Source organism: Nelumbo lutea, chromosome 2 (genome assembly GCF_056320005.1).
Source record: "Nelumbo lutea isolate HS-2025 chromosome 2, American lotus-T2T, whole genome shotgun sequence".
NCBI classification, from domain to species: domain Eukaryota; kingdom Viridiplantae; phylum Streptophyta; class Magnoliopsida; order Proteales; family Nelumbonaceae; genus Nelumbo; species Nelumbo lutea.
This window is the reverse complement of record NC_142685.1, coordinates 31448325-31470501: the sequence shown is the minus strand read 5'-3', so window position 1 is coordinate 31470501 and position 22177 is coordinate 31448325. Positions and strand designations below refer to the sequence as shown.

Genomic DNA, 22177 nt, shown 5'->3' with positions numbered 1-22177 from the left:
GCTATTCCTTTATTAGGTTTAATATATTGATATGCTTTTTCGCTTATTTTATTTCATTTGAATTGTCACCCAGACAAGGGAAATTTTTAAAATTTTCTCACATATACAATCAGTTAGTATAAAACATAATAGGGTTACAGTTGAGCCACATGACTGTTTACTTTTTCCAACAATTTCTTCTTCTTGTCTTCCATCCTTTATGTGTTCTTCTGATCTGCTTTATGCTTTTTTTTCCTGTATCTGATTTAATTGGTTTAGGTGAAGAACTCTTTCTGGATTAGTTGTTGCTACTTGACAAGTCACTATCTGAGCAAGTTCTCTCTTCTCTTCATTTGATTCCCTTGCATAACTAGGTCAGCTGGGTTAATTAGAAATTAAGGAGGCTGATCTTTATATATCAGATCACCTATTTTTTATGGATTTCTGGAGAAGATTCAAGGTTGGTTTGCTGCTTAGGAGTTACAAGAGGTCACTGCCCAAAAATTGAGAAAAAATCTCAAAATTGCATATCCAATTTTGGTTGTAGGTCAGAAAGGTAGATTGATTATGTATTTATAAAAAAAAAGGTAGATTGATTGTGGTGATCTGATATTTTTTATTCACTTTTATTTCCTTCTAGGGATCTTCACCTGTTGTGGTGCTTTCTAAAGAGCCTGGTAGGAGAGGCTCATATTTCTCCCTCTCAGTTTTGGCACCAAATTTGGTAGTACCCTGAGAAGTGGTGATTCTTGACTGTAGGGAAAAAAATACCTAGCTTGTCTTGTACAAAGGCATTTTTGGTCTTGATTTAGTCTTTTATGGTTATAATTGATCTATTTATAGGGGATTCCAAGTAGGGAGTAGATCCCTAGAACAACCCTGGATGTTCTAGAGATACTCTTGGTTCACAAATAACTATTGTAAGGTTTGATGGAATCAATCATTTAAAATGGGCTCAATCTATATGTAGTACATGGGAAGCTAGGATATCTCACAAGCTTTGTGGCAGAACCAGATCCACATGATGTAAAATATGGAAGGTGAGTGCACGAAAATAGCTGGTGATGTCTTTGTTGATGAATTCCATGCAACCCCTTCTTAATTGGAATTTCCTATCGATAATGATGGCCATTGAAATTTGTGACAGTATCAGCGCTTTAAAAGTGCAAGGCGCTAGGCAAGGCATGCTTTTTTGAAGCGAGGTGCAGAATTATTAAAATTAAAAAAAAATGAATGAACTCAAAGAATTGCAAAAATTGAAAACATTTTAAATAAAAAAATGCATAGATAAATTTTAAAAAAATGTTTTGAAAAGCTTATTAGGTCAAATTAAAATACATAAACATAATATAAACCATGTAAAGGTGAAAATGTAAAAATAAAATTAAACATAACATATAATACGTATTCAAGCACTCAACAATTCAAGCATGTGATACTTTCAATGTCTTTATTTCTTTTATAATTGCATTACTCTAATTCTATGAGCTGCTTTATATTGAGCCCTTTGAGGCAAGCCCAAGTAAATCCATGATAGGGTCTTGAATTCTTAATTGGTACTTAAAAAATTGTTTTTATTATTTAGTTTAGTTCATATCTTTTAAAAGATATCTTGTATTAGGAAGAATGGATGAACAATATTAGCAGAAAAGGAGTTCTCGCTTGCTTTGCTCACTTCCCAGTGCTTTAAGAACCCACTTTTTGCTAATCTTGTTCATTCACTCTTCCTAATACAAGACATTTTTTTAAATATATGAACTAAAAACTAAAGCATAAATTAATTTTTAAGTACCAATTAAGAATTTAAAACCCTAGCATGGGCTTACTTTTGTTTGTGCTTGGTTGGGGGTACAGGGGCGGAGCCATTGGCCCATCCACCATACTTAAAATAGTACAAAAGGTGCACATTTTAAGAAAGATGAACACCTGGGCCTAGGCAAGGCGCGGGCCTTGAAATGCACCTTGCCTGTATGCCTAGGCATGCCTTTTCAATCATTAGACAGTATTGCTGTGATCTGTTCCCTGGCACTTAATTAGCTCATGCTCAACTGTTTAGGTAAGTAAGTGAACAAGCTTAAGCTGGGCAAGAATTCTCTGGCCATGTATTTCTTTACCATCAAGTCATAATTGGCACTTTTTAAGGCAATTGATTTGTTGGAGACAGTAGTTTGGAAGGTTCCAAGGTGTCGTTACTTATAGGAATCTTGTTGAAAGGAATACATGATGCTTTCACAAGCCTATTCTCTTGTTCGTATTGAGGAAAATAGGGGAGAGTTGTGTTACAGACATCCACTTCTGTCCCCAATGTTCCACCGGTGGAGACACTGGTTGCAGCTAGAGCCAAGTTAGAGCAGTACAATTGGTACTTATCTCAGTTGGAAAGTAGTGTTACTAGGTAATTCTAGTATTCCTCGGTTTATAGAATTTGGGGCACCTGACCCTGTGAGTAATGTTTCTTAGTTATTGCATGCCAATCAATTGTATTCAGGGAAGGATAAGGTATCCATTGCTGACGGGTCTACTGCTCCTATTTCTAGGACGGGGTGTCTTTAGTTGGTTGTCATTTTTGTAGGTAGTCTTATGAAGTGCTTGAATTTTTTAATTTTTAGAGGTGACTTCAAGGAGGATAGTTGGGAGCAGTTGTGAGGTGGATTGGATTTACTTGCTCAAACATCTTTAGTTGGGTTGTCATACCAAATTTGGAGATTTTGGATTGTTTCATTGAAGTCTATAGATCAGAAGATGATTTGGCATTTCTGATTGGGCGATTTGTCTTGTATTTCTTTGAGAGCTTTGTTTTTGGGCTGTTTGTCTTGTATTTCTTTGAGATCTTTGTTTTCTAAGTTGTTTGGCTCTGTTAGTCTATCCAATTTAGGTGTCAATTTGCTGAACAGTGTAGGCAACCTTTTCTTCCTAGTAATAGAAGAAGCATTTCTTTTGATATTATGTATATAGATATGTAGGGACTATATCATATTCCTTATATAGGTGGATATTGTTATTTCCTTCTTTTTAGTATTGTTTTTTTTTGGATATTCGTGGTTATATCTCATGCTCTTGTATTAAAGTATTTCAGTTTGATAATGCCAAGGAATACTTTATGAAAAATCCAACTTCCTATATTTGGAGTATTTAGTGTTGGTTCAAAGTTCTTGTGCATTTTGGGATTGACAAATTCATCTCTAAAGCAAAATGGAGTGATAGAAAGGAAGAATCAAGGAGTGGAATCTAGAGCATTTTGGGAGGATTGAAATAAAGAAGCAAGAGGTGGTAAACAAAATTGAAGGTTTGGGCATGAAAGAATCTAAGGCCTTTTTGAAGAGGGAGATAGAGAGATTAGGTGGTTGATGAAAAAGCAACTAGAGGACATTTTGCATAAGGAAGAGATTAGTTCATTAGTTGGAGGGAAAAATCAAGGATTAAATGGCATAAAGAGGGTGATAGAAACACAGTTTTTTCATGCTATGGCCAATGGGACAAGAAAGAAGAATTTTGTGTCCAAATTGGTGATAGGAGGTGAGAAGATAACTCATCCAAGGATGGATGATAACTAGGGATTTTGTGGATCGCTTTAAAACAATTTACAGGAGACCTTTAGACAATAGATTATGGATTGAAGGGTTGGATTTGCCTAGTCATTTAGAAGATGCAAAAATATGGTTAGAGAGGCATATCATTGATCAAATCTTGATTGCTAATAAATGTGTTGAGGAAATGAAAAAGGTCTAGGAAGAAATTTGTAAGCTAGATTTGGAAAAAGCTTACGATTTGGTTGACTTGCATTTCCTAATTGTGGTTTTGAGACAATGTGGATTGGTGGAGTAAGTGGATATGGGGATTTGAGGTCCTGCATTATTTGGTGATAGTCGATGGCAAAGTGGTGGATTTTTTCTCGGCTAGGCGAGGAATTAGACAGGGTGACCCTCTCTCTCTCCTTGTCTTTTGAGTAGACTTATAATAAGGGCTGATTCAAGGGGTATGGTAAGGGCTTGGAGAGTGGGAAGAGAATTGTTTGCGAGGGAGATGAATTAGAACGGATTAGGAACCTGAAGTTGGTGGTGCAAGTTTTTGAAAGATTGTCAAAATTAAAAATAATTTTTGAAAAGAGTTGCATAGTTGGGGTTAATTTGGAAGAAGGGGAAATTAAAGAGTGTGCAAATATCTTCAGGTGTTATATTGCTTAATGGCTTCTGCCTTATTTAGGATTACCTCTTGGTGAGAAGCAATGTTTTGGGATCTAGTTGTTGAGAGGTTCTCTAAGAGGCTTGGCAATTGGAGAAAAGGGTTTTTATCTTAGAATTACCTTGATTAAATCAACTCTCTCCAACCTAACTGTCTATTATATGTTAGTTTTTAAGGTTTTGGTGGGTGTAAGCAGGAAGATAGAGAAGATGATGAAAGATTTTCTTTGGGAACCAGGGAAAGGAAATAGGGATCATAAATGAGTTGGGAAGTGGTTAGTAGAGGTAAGAGTGTTGGGGATTGGGTTTAGGTAATATACATTAGAGAAACTTAATTCTTTTGGTAATATACATTAGAGAAACTTAATTCTTTTGGGGAAATGACAGTGGAAAATGCTGCAAGATCTGTACATATTATGGGCAAAGGTAGTGAGCATTCATGGCTCTTGGATAACGGCTGGGTTGTTGGAGCTTTGGCGAGGGCAACTTGAGCATCTCCTTGGAAGGCCATCAATGAGGTATTACCACTGTTCACTCCTTTTTTCAAATACAATCCTTGTAGTGGTAATCATATCAAATTTTGGGAACATGTGTGGTTGAGGTCTTCCACTTTGAAGGAACAATTTCCCCTACTTTTTGTAGTCGGTTGTTCTAATAATAAACCTATTTCCAAATCCTTTAACTTTGAGTAATGACTTTAATTGGGACTTGAGATTTTGAAGGGGCATAAGAGACTTTGAACTTTTTTTTTTCTCAAAAAAAAAAAAAAAAAAAAAAAGAAAATGTTCGAATGTACTTACCCTACTTGAGTTGTTGTTGAAAGAAGTCTTTCTTGATCCTTCCAAGGCCGATTACTGGACTTGTTCAAAAAAAAAAAACAAAGAAAATGTTGGAATGTACTTACCCTACTTGAATTGTTGTTGAAAGAAGTCTTTCTTGATCCTTCCAAGGCTGATTACTGGACTTGTACTCCTTTTCGTTCCTTTTCTTGTGCTTCCTTTTTCCAAGCCCTATCTCAACCTTCTTTTAGTTCTTTGCCTCCCTTTCCTATTAAGGAGGTATGGTGTAAGCCTATCCCACCTAGATTTGCTGCCTTTTGTTGGAAAGTTGTCCATGGAAAGATTAACGGGCCGTTTGGCAAGTCCTTTTGGGGAGATCTTCTAATAGCTCTGATAGTCAAAAGATGAATTGAACTTTTGCATGAAGATCTTAGAAGCCCAAATCTAGTTTGGCTACTGCGCGTCTTTTCGTGTCTTACCACGTGAGAATAAAGTGAGAAAGATGTGAAAAGCTCCATTTGGAGCTTCCCAAAATCAGCCGAAATGGGATTCTCGTGTCTTTTTGGCGCACCGCCTTTTGGTGGCTAGATCTGTTACAAACAAACGAAAAAAAGATTGCGGCACGGTTTGCCTGGCTTGTAAACAACTGAAAGACCGTGCGGAAAGACACGCCAAACGGGGCCTAATACTTGTGACTTGCTTCAAAGAAGACAACCAAAGTGGTGCTTATCCCGTCATTGGTGTATCTTATGTAGGGCTAATGGTGAGGGTTGCTATCACTTATCTCTTGGTTAGGATGGGTTCGGCTTAACCTGATTCTAGTTGCAGCCCTACAAAACCCACCATGATCATCACTTGATCTAGAAGCTTGAAATGAGTAGGAACCACAATTTGCTGATTCGGTCAAGCTTCTTGTGAAAGGAAGAGGACAAAGTTGTAGATTTTAGCAATAGGAAGAGAAAAGGAAAGAAAGGAGAAGAAGGTCAACTAGGATTGTGTATCATAACCCTAGCCGCTAGCCTCTCATTCTATTTATATTTAACTTAAATATGAGATATTACAAAGATGCCCTTAGTTGGGTGACAACTCAAACTAAATAGTTACAACTCTATTAAAAATAAAAACTAATGGGCCCAAGGCCCAACAACTTCTTATTTTAAAAGAAAATAAACTAAACACAAATCGACCCATTCAACAACACAAATCGGTGGCCCCACTCAACACTCCCCCTCAAGTTGGGAGTAGATGTCACACATTCCGAGCTTGCGTAGATCATGCTCCAGCTTATTCTTTGCAACGCCTTTTGTCAGAACATCAGCAAGCTACAGATCAGAAGAAATGTATGGAAGACAAACTTCTCCAGAAGTTGCCCTTTTTCTGATAAAATGTCTATCTACTTCAATGTGCTTAGTTTGGTCATGCTGGACTGGATTATGGGCATTATTAATTGCTGCCTGGTTATCGCAATATAGCATCATAGGTTCTTCTGCCTGTACACCGATTTCTTCTAACAGAGAACGGATCCAGAGAAACTCTGAAACTCCATGTGCCATGGCCCTATATTCGGATTCTGCACTTGATCTTGCCACAACTGTTTATTTTTTACTCTTCCATGAGACTAGGTTACCCCCAACTAGGGTGCACACCCCCAAAGTTGATCTTCTGTCATCAAGGCATCTTGCCCAATCCGCATTTGTATAAGCCTCTAGCTTCAACTGTCCTTGATCAGTAAACAATATGCGTCTACCTGGATGTCCCTTCATATAAGCAAGGATCCTGTCAACTGCCTTCCAGTGCTGGTCTCGTGGAGCATGCATGTATTGACTCACTACACTTATTGCATAGGAGATGTCCGATCTTGTCATACACAAGTATAGTAGCCGGCAAGTCTTTGGTATCTCCCAAGGTCCTTTACTGGTTCACCTTTTGATGCACTGATTCTATGGTTCTGATCAATGGGGGTGCTAGCTGCCTTTGTTCCAAGCTTCCTTGTCTCTTGGAGAAGGTCCAAAACATACTTCCTTTGAGAGATAAAAATTCCATGTTTCGATCTTGCAACTTCGATGCCTAAGAAGTATCTCAGTTCTCCAAGATCCTTAATCTCAAATTCCTTATGTAGGTTTCTCTTCAGACTATCAATCTCACTTAGATCATTCCCAGTGACAACAATATCATCCACATAAACAATTAGGATTGACACCAAAGATCCCTTGCGCTTCACAAACAAGGTGTGATCTGATTGAGTTTGAGTGTAGCCAAAAACAATCAGGGCCTTTCTAAATCTGTCAAACCATGCTCTGGGATATTGTTTCAAGCCATATAGTGACTTTTGCAGCTTGCATACCTTTCCCTTTTCAGCATTATCATAAAAACCAGCTGGAAGATCCATATACACCTCTTCTTGCAGATCCCCATTTAGGAAAGCATTCTTCACATCCAGTTGAAACAAGGGCCAAGAGTATGAGGCAACAAGAGAAAGGAGAATCCGAACAGAGGTCATCTTTGTAACTGGCGCAAATGTCTCTAGATAATCAATGCCATAGGTTTGTGTGTACCCTTTCGCAACAAGTCTTGCCTTGTACCTCTCTATACTTCCATCTGCCTTATACTTTACTGTGTAAACCCATCTGCATCCAACTGTCTCCTTGCCTTCTAGTAGGTCCACAATCTCCCATGTCTGATTCTTAATCAAAGCCTCCATCTCTTCCTGCATAGTTGTCTTCCACTCAGGTTTGGAGAGAGCCTCACTAACACCCTTGGGTATAGACACTGAATCAAGAGAAGAGAGAAAAGCACGGTAGGAAGGAGAAAATCCAACGTAGGATAAGTACTGTGAAATACGATGAGCAGTGCACTTTCTTTTCCCTTTTCTAAGAGCAATAGGGAGATCAAGGTTATCTGTAGCAGTGTTAGTAGGACCAATGGGAACTAAAATAGTAGTGGGATCGAGAGGAATATCTGAATCCGTATCAGCCAAATCTGGAGTCTCCAAGGGATCGACATGAAGTGGTGTGTGTTCTGTTGTAGTGGAATCAACTGTCTTATGAAGTCTCTGCCGTGAGTAATGCTGTGAGATGGAATGCAAAGGAGGTGGCAAGGTAGGTGACATCGGGTGGTGGTCAAGCACAGGAGTAGACACAGGGACTGGAACTGGGAGAGGGATAGACTGTTGACTTACTTCCCCATAACACTCCCCCTGCGAAGGATTCCTTGAGAAGAAGTACGTAGATTCAAAAAAGGTAATGTCCATAGTAACATACCGGTTCCCAGGGATTGGATCATAGCAGCGGTACCCTTTCTAATTCTCTGCATATCCAAGGAAGACACATTTCTTTGCCTTGGGATCAAGCTTCGAACGGTAAGGACCAAGGATATGCGCAAAGCAGACACACCCAAACACCCTTAGAGGAATATGAAACATCTCCCCCTGAGGAAAAAGAAGGCCGAATGGAGTGCTGTATCCAAGTATACGAGAAGGCACTCTGTTAATTAGATATACTACCGTGAGAACTACACCCCCCCAAAAACGAACTGGAACTGGAGCTGTGATCATCATGCTTCTTGCCGTCTCAACAGTGTGTTTGTTCTTCCTCTCTACAACACCATTTTGCTGTGGACTGTAGGAGCAACTACTCTGATGGACAACACCATACTCCAACAGATATGAGGCAAGATGTCTCTCAAAATATTCCCTAGTAGTGTTAGATTTGAACATCTTTATTCTCGTTCCAAACTGTGTTAGTACCATCTGGTGGAATTGCCTCACCAAGGATGGTACTTCATTGCGGAATTTCATCAGGTAAATCCAGGAATATCGAGAGAAATCATCCACAAACAAGAGAAAATAGCGATAGCCGCCCATAGAGGGAACATGATTAGGGCCCCACACATCCGAATGAATAACATCAAAAGGGGAAGAACATATTTTATTACTAGGTTTAAAAGAGTGTCTACAATGCTTTCCAAGTTCACAACCTTCACACTTCAAACTTGACAGATTCACAGACTCAAACAGTTTTGGAAATAAAGAACTCAGAGAAGAAAAAGACAAATGACCCAGATGATTATGCCAAAGCATAATTTGATCCACAAATTTTGACTCACTGTCCCTACAAACATGATTACTTTGGTGAAGAGGAAGAGCATCCAGGAGGTAGATTCCATTTACTTCACGACCACTCCCAATCGTCCTCTTTGAATCTTGATCTTGCAAAATACAGTGTCCAGGAGAAAAAATTACAGAGCAGTTCAGATTCTTAGTCAAAATACTAATAGATAATAAATTGGTGCTCAATCTAGGAACATGGAGGATAGAGGGTAAAGAAATGGAATCATTAATCTTGACAGATCCCTTCCTAGCAATAGGAACATGGGATCCATTAGTTGTGGAGACCCTATCTTTGCCAGAACAGAGCTTGTAAGAGGAGAAAATAGTGGAGCATTGGGTCATGTGCTCTGAGGCTCCAGAGTCTATAATCCAAGGAGATCTCTCCTTACCTGAAGCAGAAACATAGTTTGCAGTGACATGTGAACTGCCTGTGTGGGCAAAGGAGGTAGAGTGAGCTCCACTTGTGCTACTTGTACCTTGTTGTCCGCTTGCGGCTGAATTGGAACTAGTTGTATCCCTCTGATTCAGAAGTAACCCAAACCTCTCAAGCTCGGCCCTTACTGCAGTAGCTGCAACGGACTGCAAAGCATTTGTAGTAGGGGGGGGGGGCGGAGTGTCACCAGTAACTGCCATGTGCGCATATCCTTTCTTATTCTTCAATCTGGTCGGCACAAGATGTGGGTGAAGCTTCCAACAAGTATCTCTTGTATGCTTAGGCTTCTTACAGTAGTCACAGACCACGTCCCTTTTGTTTTCCTTCTTGTTTTCATTGCCATTCTGTTTAGATTTCACAGCACTTACCATAGTGGACTGATTAGAAATGAGATTCTTCATCATTACATCCCTCCTGCTCTCCTCTCCTGACACAAAGGCATATGCTTGGGAGAGAGTGACACTGCCCCTGGAAAGAAGATGCTGTCGTGCAATGTCATACTCAGGGTTAAGGCCAGCAAGGAATTCAAACACCCTATACTTCTCTAAGTGTCTTTGATAGGTAGCTGCATCCTTGGTGGTTTCCCAAGCAAAAGTCTCTAGATGGGCGATCTCCTGCAACATGGTCTTAAGGACTGAAACCCCATCCCTGGCTTGTAGCAATAATCTAATTTCTCAGTTGATAAGCCCTAGCAACATTCTCCCTTTGTGAATAGGTTTCTACAATCCCATCCAATATCTCCTTAGTAGTATTTGCCCATAAAAAAATTTTACTTATATGTGGCAACATGGAATTACATAACCATGTCATTTCCATTTAATTTTCCTGCACCCACCGGGAGTTGCCAGTTTCAGGTTTCACCTCTTCACCAATAATATACCCCAATTTTCCACGAGCCCCAGTGGCCATCTTTGTAGATTGGGACCATTCCAAGTAGTTTGTACCATCCAACCTAACTGTAGTAATGGTCCCAGCTCCGAAGGGGTCTCTAGCACCTCCTCCCACTGGTTCCATTTCATTCTCGGGCTTATATTCAACTCTGTGACCCTTCATGCTTCTCAAAAGGGTATAGAAACAAATAAAAAATGCAGCAAGAACAAACAAAACACCTTCTGGAACCAACGACACTATTTTGGTGTCCTGGACTTTCTTCCCACGAAAGATTCATTTTCTATGGGATGGGAGAAGAGAAAGAAAAAGCAACCGCCCTCTCTAGGAGCCTCCAAACCACGTGGGACTTGAATCGCCCCTTATAAAAAACTCCAAGGAACCCTAAAAAATTAGGGCGCCACTACCTAGGTCAAAATTGAAGAGTCCAACAAAAACAAGACTCTTCCCCTTTCTCCAGTTTTTCCTGATTTTGATGAGAAACTCTAGACCAGCTACAAGAAAATCCAAAAACTGGGCTTACCTGAGTACTTCTCTCAGCCGCTTAAATCTCCATGCAGTCAGCCGATCTAGGGCTGCATGAGAGAATCACTTCCAAAACCTTCAACGTGCTCTGATACCAAGTAGGAACCGCTATCTGCTGATTCGGTCAAGCTTCTTGTGAAAGGAAGAGGACAAAGTTGTGGATTTTAGCAATAGGAAGAGAAAAGGAAAGAAAGGAGGAGGTCAACTAGGATTGTGTATCATAACCCTAGCCGCCAGCCCCTCATTCTATTTATATTTAACTTAAATATGAAATATTACAAAGATGCCCTTAGTAGGGCGGCAACTCAAACTAAATAGTTACAACTCTTTTAAAAATAAAAACTAATGGGCCCAAGGCCCAACAACTTCTTAATTTAAAAGAAAATAAACACAAATCAGCCCATTCAACAACACAAATCGGTGGCCCCACTCAACAAAATGATAACATTTTTTATTTTTCAATTGCAAATTGTAGAAAAATATTTGATCTGCTTCAAATCTCTGTGTGAAACTTACATAGAAATTCTTCTAAAATCAAGTTTTATCAAGGGATACCATCAGCTTCTTCTCAGGCATCGGCCTACCACCTACCATTCAACCTGTTGTTGTCAGACTGTGGCATTGATGATGCCAAAAGCCAGTGGAGACCTTTGTCAAATTCTTTTGCTCTTATACCAACTTGTGGATTATGATGATTTAATAGCAATAAAAATAAAGAAGAGAAAAGATGAAGAGAGAGAATAGAGAAAAATAGGAGAAAAGAGAGAAAAGGAGATTAGGGAAAGTCATGCATCAATCTTGTATTACTTGCCAGTTTTATTAGCTTAAATACTAATTAAGGTGCAGTTACGATTATATCCTTAATTACATGACGAAGCTATAAGACCAGAATATCCTCTGTGGTGTCTCAACAAATTTTGTATAATTTGACTGAGAAGTAGAGCTCAATAAATCTATTGTTAGGTTCTTGAGCACCATATACTGTTTCTCACATTAAGCTATTGGAGCAAGTTATAGGAATGAATAAAGAAACTGAATCAGAAGAGTTGGTGAATTGACTTGGAAGAGTCAAGTGACTTAGACCAGAATAGAAGAAGCCATCGAAGTTGATCCCTTGATTCATAGGGGTCATGCGCATTTTGAGTTATTATTATGATTATAGTTTTCAGAGTGGACTAAACTTGGTGGAGTCAAGGAGTCAACTTGAAAATCATCAAATTATAATTGGGGAGTTTCACTTCAATTTCTTTTCGGAAATGAATCTGTCTTGATCTTATTTAGTCGTTTTATATTTCCAGATAAGTCAGATAAATCAATAATGAACCAATTTGGTATTGGTGTTGCCCATATTGCACACAGATGCTTTTTTTTTTCATAACTACTTTCTTTATTCCTGTTCGTCCCACTTTTCTGTGTAACACCAGACTCTCTGACTGTAAATATAATATTCAGTGTTCTGTTTTAGATATGTTTGTGGAGTTTGGCTATAAGGTGCCTATTGCCATCTTGATGTAAGGCGCTTGATCTGAACTTCGTCTAACAGTGCAAGACAAAAGCCCAACAGTGGTGGGGTTTGTGTTTTGATTCTATTAGATTGAAATGATTTGGATTACCTTAATCTGGTGTGCTGGTTGCAGGCAACAAGAATAAGTATACTCTGGGCATTCGTGTCTTAAAGCAACAAGAATAAGTATTCCTTCTTGCATTAGGATATTGGAACAACTAACTTAATTTAAGGGTATATTTACAAAATTTGGATACATGGGGATTAATGCAAATACACTGAAAAAGTAGGGCGACAGGTGTACAGCAGATCTATTGTTTTTTGAATATTATTCACTAATCATAATATTCAAGACTTGGCAGGGTGGCCATTTAGGTAAGTCTAGACACCTAGGGATTATTCACATGGATCTATTGTTTTTTGGGCACAAACCAGCCCCATCTTCCTCTGCTCCCTATATATTAATTAGTCACATTTAGCTTAAAAGTCCTCACTACTTGTAAGAATAAATCTCGTGCGTGTGCTTTTTCTAAATTAAAATAATAAACACCATTGGTCAGTTAATATCATGTTGGGAAACTTCAATACAAGGTTAACTATATAACTGACATGGATTGGGGAATAAAAGCTTGGCCAATTCGGAAGGTCCCTTCTGTGTTTTATGCTGGAATCATATGCTTATAATTGTTTTTTTCTTGGAATGGTAGGTGAAGATTATGGCAGAAATGCCTGGTACGCCCCTTTTCGCAGAAGACATTGTATTACGTTTCCCAGGATTGAAGAATGGCAAATCATGGAAGGAAGAGCATGATTTATTGTTATTGCGAGCAGTATTGAAGTATGCTTCTGTTGAATATTAGTTTGTTAAGATTATTATTAATTAAAATTTCTTCTGATTAATTGATTTTATTGATTCCCATTTAGCTTATGGCTTAGATTTGGGGTTTCTAATATTGGTTGGATTGATTTTTTCTGTCACTAGCTAAACAACATGATATGATACACATTTCTATCAGTGTTTGCATCTTAGGAACCTAATTTTGACTCAATGTCTTTTCTGGATGAAATTTCTCAGTGACCTACTCTTTTGTTGCAATGAGTTCATTGACCTTTAGTATATATTATAATATAGCCATTTTACAGTGTTGGTCCCAGCTATCCGGAGTCTTAGGAAGGTGGAATGGAGATTCAGATTGACTGATATTGGTTTGAAGGAAAAAGGCAAGGAAAGGTAGGGAAACCTGTGCAAGGTATGTTTAGGTTTCCCTACCTTTTCCTTCAAACCGAAAACAGACTTCCTCCTTTCTTTTATATTATAGTGACTTATTAATTGAATTATATGAAAATGGTAAGTCAATCATCTAATTGCCATATCCCTATTTGTTCTTGTAGGAAAAAGAATTAAAAAAAAAACTATGATGATTTAAATGAAAATTTTGGAAGTTTCTAATAATATTAAACTTAAATATATAGTCTACCATTGATATCTGAAATATTGTCAAAATATCGGAGATTTTATGAAAAATAGATTATTGGAATGTTCCATATCACCACCACCTACCAAAATGGGGAAATTTCGCCAAATCTCATCAATATTGCAAACCATGTTCCTAAGTACATACTATTAGATTACAAGAAGTTTATACAGAAAAATAACCTAGAGAAAGACCAGCAATTTAAAATGATGCGAGTCCTGTCAAAATCTGAAACTCTATCAGTAGAATGGCAAGAACCATCCTGGATCACAACAAATTTGCATGATCCTAGTAATTCTTAATAGGCGACTTAAAAACGTAACTAATGACACTAAAATCAAGTTGAAACAAATGAGTTTTGACCCTAAAGCTTAGGTTGCAAAATAAAAAACATAATTATTACTCAAATCTTCTAGATTCCTTTGGTTCCTGGTCTTTGTGTATCAAATATGTGAGGTTCTTGGTGTTCAACACAGCTTGTTCTATTGGTTTACAATGTTTGCCATTTCTCTAGCTTTTAGATTGACTTGAAGTGGGTGGGGAGAAGTGGAGAGCTGAGCTTTATAAGGATACTGCTATCCAGATCTAGCTCTTTGTATTCTGATTTTTTTTTTGTTGCAAATTTTCCATTCTTTCTTCTTTATGTGGATTGGAGCCTTCTTTTGGATCTCCTTTATTTTTTTTTGTTCTTGCTCTTTTGACATTATTAAAGTTTTTATTATTGATTAAAAAAATTACTTGTCAGTGATATTTTATACCATGTTCTATTAGCAAGACACATGTTTCCTTTCACTTATTTTGTCTCCTACTTATATTTTATTTATTTTGAACTTTTAGGCATGGGTATGGAAGATGGCAAGCAATTGTTGAAGACAAGGCTTTGCTTTTTCAGGAAATAATTTGTCAGGAGCAGAATCTCCCCTTTATAAATGTCTCAGTCACGGGTGGAGTACAAATTCATGATGGTTCAAATATGACTCAGCCTGATGGGTCATCTTGCAACCAGTTAAAGGTAGCCGGCGGTGGAAATGAATCTGGATCTGATACTATTTCCCAAAGTGCATCTGAAATTGCAAGTAGAAGCCAAGTATATCAAGATCCTTCCCTCTTATACCATTTCAGAGAGATGCAGAGAAGACAAGTTGAATTCATTAAGAAAAGGGTGCTTCTCTTAGAGAAGGCACTCAATGCAGAATACCAGAAGGAGTACTTTGTAAGTTGATTTCTATCTTCCTTGTATACCCATCTTTACTAAAATCCCCTGAGTAGCAAACATGTACTAGACCACCCTTTTTTTCCCTTTGACTTCATGGGGCTACACAGGGTAGCCTATCATCCCCTTACCCATAACCCTAGCAACCCTGGTGACAGCAAGATTTGATCCCAAGTCTCTGTTTCAACCCGGCAGAGACCTTACCAACTGACCAGTCTATTAGACCGCTTATTTATTTCCACTCACTCATAAAGTCACCTGATCATCTCTCTTCTTTGTTACCATACTGTAGTCTACAAGTAGTCTCCTCTCTCCCACAAATCACCTGGCTCTGTTTTTCCCTCATAACTCCCCTTCACCCTCCAGTAACTTTTCTTTTTTTGGTTTATTATTATATTTTTTCTTTCTTCCTTTTAGGACAGGGGAGGGATGAGTCGGTAGTGCATTGAATGGTTTAACCAAGGTTCCCTAATATGTGTCTGTGTGTGTATTTACAACATCCAGTTTGGTTTAGCTTTCAGAACATTGCTCTTCAGTATTACACCAATTGATATTAGTTTGCATTGATCATTACTTTTTAATTTGGTGATATTTGTGCTTGTTTGCTGTAGGGTGATTTCAAACCAAATGACACTTCAAATGGAGAACCTGAAACTGAAGCCAAGGTTCCAGACATGTCAAGTCCAAGCTCCTTGGATGTTGACACTGAAATGATTGATCAGCTCCCTTCGGTAGAACCAATTGGTAAGCTAGCTCAGACCATTTCAGAATTTTCTTACTTGGCGTTTGGTAGGAATGGACACTTGCCTCTGAAAAGAAAAAAAGATTTGAATGTGGTTTTGGACTCTGAATAGACAATCTAATCATCATCACTTTCTCTATGAAACTTATTTGGAGTATTTCCCCAGAGATTATGAAACAATGAAAATGTGTTTTTTTTTCACTCACAATGGAAATGTGAAGATATTATTAGGAAACTTGCCTCAGAAGATAAATTTCTCTCTCAAGGAATATTATTGATGTTCAACCCGAGGTGTCTTGAACCGAGGTTGTAGTCAGATAGTCCTGCCAAGTGCCAATTGATGATGCCGAGGTGGAAGGACAAAGCCACGCAGCAAGTTTTAAACCAATAAAAGAGATTAGAGGCCCGAGGAGTGATTCCACGGGTAGGCACTCCGACACTCATGTCAGTAAGGAAAGATGGGTGGTCGGGCCGAGCAGTTGAGGGTAATGTTGGTCTGAGCAGTATAATAGTGTGGAGGTTGAAGAGTCAAAAGTCCCTTACCTTAGCCAAGGATCCTTGTCCTATTTGGATGAGGTTTTCGGGGTTGTCTGTCAAGGTCTTCGGGATAAGTCATAATCCCTGGCAGAGTTGTCCTTATCTGTACACTACTCCTTCCTTGGTCACGCTTATCCATCCTACGTGGTGCTGACGTGTGGCACTCGAGGCCAGGTCTGAGGTCTTCGGTTGAGGAACTCTTTGAAGTGTATTTTTTCGAGCTGGATGACCCAGGGTGCAGCCGGTTTGAGTGAACTAGCTGGTTCGACGCACGTATCATTTCCGAGACGGGCCAGTAGGTGCGTCATTTCGCCTACCCGAGGCTACACGCGTGCGAAGGGCAGTGGCATTGTTTCGTCTTCCCCAGCTGTCAGAGGTGGCGTTTGATCTAAGCCGTTGATTTGCCTTGATCTGGGTCATTGGGAACCCTATAAAAGGGGAGTGAGGAGCATTTTCACTTTGCCATTTGCGAAAGGAGTCCTTATAGAGCTCGACGAGTAGTCTTCGGCTCGGTTGGTGCTCTGTTTATTACCCTATCTATGTTCGTTTATTACCCTAGAGATTACCTTATCGATGTTCGTTTATTACCTGCAATTGAAGCATCACCATTTGGGGTATTACTACTCGGCTCGGAATCATAACAAGGTGCTGGTTGGGGACCTGTCTTCGGTGAAGTGCTGGAAGGATAAGTTCTTTGTGCACTACCTTGAAGACTGGTCGTTCCCTGTCAAGCTCCGAAAGCCGATGACTAAGGTGAAGGCGTCCTTCTCGATGTCAATCTACACTGGGTTGATGAGTGAGACTGGTCTGTGTCGTGTTGATCTTTTATGGGCTTTCTTTTATTTACGAGCTCTTTACTTGGTGACTGACTTGGTGTTTGTCTTGCGCATGTGTTGAAATGGCCATCAACAAGGACGTAGCTCGTTGTATGAGGGTTGTGACAAAGAGAGTGTGTCTGGAAGGGCCCAGAGCACATAACCCCGGGTCGTTGAGACACAACTGTGGTTTGCGGAGCACATGCTTCGGCAACCGAAGAGGCTAAGGCTGACTGAAGAAGTGGTGGTGGTCGACCTGGAGGAGGGTGCTCGGGCCGATCACTCCTTACCTCCGACGGAGAACATGCCAGAGAGCAGTACTGTCAACGTCTACTAGTCGCAGTGGAGGGGTCGGCTGAGTGATGGGCTTGAAACAGAGGGCGTTCCTGAGAAGTTTGCTCAGGGTTTGTTTGTTGATGCCCGCCATCAGGCAAGAGGTCTTTGGCATGACGAGCAGTTCCTTGGAGAGAGTGGCTCTGTGGCAGTCCGCGATGGTAAGTCTTTTCATTTCTTTTGTCACTTTACTTCGGTTGATTATTGTCTTTGTTGTGTCGATGGTTAGTCTTTCCTTTCAGAATGCTTGCTCAGTCGCTGGCTTGGTCGACCGCCTTCGGACATTGCGACACCTTTACGAGGATGAGCAATTGAGGTCTCAGGTTCTCAAGCTTGAGGCCGAGCTTTCCGAATTAAGGCACAACATAGATGAGTAGAACGATACTGTCCACAAACTGAAGAGCCACGTCACTGAGTTGAAGGAGGCATGGGACGCCTTGAGTAAGGAGCTTGGGGAGGCCAAGGAGAAGGTTGCCCATGTGGAGGAATATGGGTTCGCCAAATACAAGGCCTCGAAGGACCAGTTCAATGTGGACGACTGGGCTACTTGCTCCTTGGAGGAGGGGTTCAACCTTTGCCGGAGGAGGATTGTGCGCCGGCTCCCTGATGCTGCTGAAGTCGCAGAGGGCTTGGACCCGTTCGATCCCCTACGCCTGCCGAGGAGCACCCGACTGAGGGTTGAAGTATTTGTCTAGCGCTGCTACTTCTGTTGCCAATCCTTTTTCTTCTCTCTTTTTTTGTAATGTATATAGCTTGGTATGTTGAGCCTTTTGACATGCAAATATTTTTAATCAATAAAAAGAGATATTTTTTTGGCTCGAGCTGTGTTTTCTTTCCTCCTTTTATTTTGTTGAACTTGAATGAGTGGGTCAGTCATAAGCCTCGGTCTTATTCTAGCCGAGCTCGGCTTGGAGAGTTGGGGAGCCTATCTCTATGGGGATCATGGCTTCAGTCCCGTATACTAGGTTGAATGGCGTCTCTTCGGTAGCTATTCGTGGTGTGGTCCTGTACGCCCAAAGGATGCTTGGCAATTCCTCAATCTACCTTCCCTTGGCCTTGTCAAGTCATGTCTTTAGGCCGTGTAGTAGGGTTCAATAGGTCACTTTGGCCTGTCCGTTGCTTTGTGGTCCGGTGATCTATCTTTAGGTCAGCATAGTGGGACTGGACTAGAGAGTCTGGTCTTCTTGGAGGCTGTCTTTCTTGATTAGACAGTGCCCTATGTTTATTAGAGCAACGCTTTTGGGGGTCCTCGAGATGAGGATTGGTCATGGAGAGCGCCTGGACAATAGGGGGCACAGTCTAAGGGGCTTGTGCGGGCTGTCCTAGGTTTTGCATCATGGCAGGAATCTAGTTGACCTTTTGCTGCATCACTTGGAATTGAGTGGGGTCGACTGCAGCTTGTGGCTAGGGCTCTTGAGGTGGAGAGCTACGGCGAGAACGAGATCCCTGAGATGGGGATCGGGTTGTAGAGTGTTCAAATGCGTTTCTTGGCATGTTTCTTGATTGCATGGAAGAGGATTTGGGAATGACTTTTTGTATGTTTTCCACAGACGGCGTGAATCTAATGTTGTTTGATCCGAGGTGTCCCGAACCGAGGTCGCAGTCAGATAGTCTTGCCAGTTGGTAAAGTCGAGGTGGAAGGGCAAAGCCGCATAGTAAGATTTGAAACTAAGAAAAGAGATCAGAGGCCTAAGGAGTGATTCCCCGGGTAGGCACTCCGCTGCTCAAGTCAGTAAGGAAAGATGGGTGGTCAGGCCGAGCATTTGAGGGTAATGTTGGTTCGAGCAGAATATTAGTATGGAGGCTGAAGAGTCCTTGAGCGGGGGTTAATATTTATAGCCGAGGGCCTGTGTCCTAGTCAGATGAGGCTTCCGGGGTTGTTGGGGATGAGGTTGTCTGTCGAGGTCTTCGGAATAAGTTCTAATCCCTGGTGGAGCTGTCCTTCGATCTGTATAGGGCTCTCCTTTCTTGGTCGTGCTTATCCATCCTACGTGGTGCCGACGTGGCCGAAGAGATAAGATGGCCGCAGAGGAGACATGTGGCACACAGGCTCAACCATGACCCAAACAATTATTAAGCTGTTTCCAATATAAGAATGGATTCTTGCCTCGGTGGTGTTAAGGGTCCCAAGTTCTTATCCTTAGTGTTGGTGAAATTTTAATGACAATGTGGCTGGAGTAGTGAGACTCTACTGCCTAGCTTTCTATTGCTGCCAAATATGAGGTCGAGGGCAACAAGGTGATTTCGCTAGTGTCCGAGGCCGATAGGTCCGGTTTGTAAATAGGAGAAGAGCACACGTCAGAGGCCCCAAGTGTTATCCTAGGGGCCCGGCGGACCAGGCAAGAGATGAGAGCTCAAAGCTTAGTTCTTAATAGCCAAGAATGGTTCTTTTTTCCATCCTTGCCTGAGGTGAGTGCCCCTTTTTATAGCTAGCCTTGCCTTAAGAGTGGTTGGAAGCAGTTAGTGATGTGCGACCAGGATTTGATCTGGCAGATGCCACATGGCGTGATCTGAGGCCAGCCAAGTATCCCTACATCACTTTCTTTTCTTGTGTTTCTTCAAACACCAACCTAGAATCAAGAAGCCTTCTCAGCCCCGGCGCTTGTACCTGCCTATTATTAGGACTAGAAAGTTTGTTGATAAGGTGACAAGCTGTCAGAAATATGCACCAGTCTTATGTAAAATACTTAAAAGATTCCTGGTTTGAGTTCAACTATACATTTTAGTGTAGCCTCCCCATATTATCAGGAGTAAAAATGTTTCTGGATAAAACAAACTTTGTTGTTATTTGTCCACTTATTCCATACAGTACCGTATGCTGTTGGAGGGTGAACTGAAGTTTTGTTACAAATTTAATGTTCAATTACCCGGGCAAAGATCTTACATGCTTGAACTTGGGCCATGATATCATTTTGTTTACACTAAAGTCGTAATATCTTGCAGGGCCAGAAGAATTATCAACACTGGCCTGTGATGACAGATCAGATCGTTTGGAGATGGGCCGACTCTATAACGAGGCAAGTCGATTTAAACGTAGTTTAACTGCAAGCAAGAACTTGAGTAAAAGATCTGTATGTTGTTTCTATGAGTGCATGGGCTCAATCCAGTGCATATACATAGGAACATAAAGAAAGAATATTAACTTTGTCTGGCATTATGACTAATTATTGTAACCTTTGATTGGGCAGATTTGTAAAGTAGTAGCAGATAACACCAATGAATCAATCCATACATACATGGGGAGCAAGTCTGCGGGTGCTAGATTGAGAAAGAACCTAATTCCGCTTGAGTCTCTTTATGAGGATGTACACCGAATTCTTGCTCCTTTGGACCAAAATTCCATTACCTCGGAACAATTAAATGTAAATCCAAATCAATCTGTACAGCTTGAAGGCCAGAATGTTGTTGCAGAACGTGGTGCATCATCAGCCAAAGAGGAAGATGGTTGTCGACCTGTTGCAAAGTTTGAATCTGAGCCAAATGTTCCTACAAAGGATTCAGATCCTTCAGGTGCCACAAATTCTGGAAGGGAAAGCAGTAAATTGTCACGTACAGCTTCTGCATCAGCAGATCAGTTGGCAAGAGAATCCTCTTCTTCACCAAAGAGAGTTGAAGGTGATGAGATGGTAACGAAAAAAGACGATGGTAATGTTGCACTAAATGAGACCGCAGCAAAATCTGAAGCAAATGTCATTATTTTAGATGATTGATTATATCGTAACGCCCGCTCAAGCTGTGCTATGTTTTCCCTGTTTCCTCTTTTTGTACTCTTCATTTCTTCATAAATTCATTAACATGGGGGACACAAGCTTAAGTTTGTTGCCTCCAGTGTTGTAATTTTGATGGTGCTGCTTTGTGAGAACAATTCAGTGTAATCTAGTCACTGGTCAATGTTGATTAAGGTTAAAATATACACGATCTTCCACCTTGGGTAATTACCGGAATGGATGGATATTGTGTATGTGTGTGATTTCTCCATTCAACGTTCTCAGCTAAAATGCAATGTGCGCTTCTAAATAAGGCAGGAAATCAGGGATCGAGGACTATATAAGGTTGTGCTTGGCAGTATTGCTATTTCTATGTTGATCAGTATAAAATTGTGGGAGTCGTCACATAACGAAGCTGTTTATGTTTATTAAACTCAAGACTGATCATGAGACTGAGTAGTTGAATTCATGGCACTTTTGTTTTTACCCGTTAAAAAATCAACTTTAATAATGGATGCATATTAATCTTAATAATTAGATTATTAACCAGATATGGATGAATGACCAAATTACAAATGCATTGGATATGGATGTAAAATTAAATGGGTTATATTCAAATTCAAATTTGGACGCCCTACGTTACTAGATGTAACAAAAAATATATAGCGAAGAGAGGGCCGTGGATCTTTATGATAAGCTAGTCAATTGTGGTTAGCTCTCCCCCATGCCCTATGGTTGCTGTAGTGGAAATCTTCCCTGCGAGGCATCAAGACCAGCAAACCATTCTGGCTTCAGAGTAGTGTTGGATCACATCCAAATTAAAATCAATTTGAACAGGTTGGATGGTCTCTGTAAGACATTGAATAGTCCAGACTTAATAGTCCAAGGTAAGGGTAGGGTGTCAATGGATCAATTTGGGTTGGGCTCAATCTAATAAGACATTGCATTGGAGTATCTT

At 40.3% G+C, this 22177-nt stretch overlaps 1 protein-coding gene across 5 annotated transcripts in view; it reads left to right on the top strand.

Moving 5' to 3' along the window:
• The window catches only part of PKL (chromatin remodeling factor CHD3 (PICKLE)), a 76415-nt gene extending 54968 nt beyond the window's left edge, over window positions 1-21447 (top strand). For 4 of the 5 annotated variants that reach the window (XM_088970397.1, XM_088970394.1, XM_088970395.1 and 1 more), the window contains 5 exons: window positions 13105-13235; window positions 14710-15085; window positions 15697-15829; window positions 20456-20529; window positions 20701-21447. In XM_088970397.1, the coding sequence (XP_088826523.1) occupies window positions 13105-13235; window positions 14710-15085; window positions 15697-15829; window positions 20456-20529; window positions 20701-21222 (1236 nt within the window). In that variant the 3' untranslated portion in view covers window positions 21223-21447. The remainder of the gene's footprint in view (window positions 1-13104; window positions 13236-14709; window positions 15086-15696; window positions 15830-20455; window positions 20530-20700) is intronic. The other variant, XM_088970398.1, reaches the window with a different exon arrangement.
• Window positions 21448-22177: the final 730 nt, after the last annotated feature.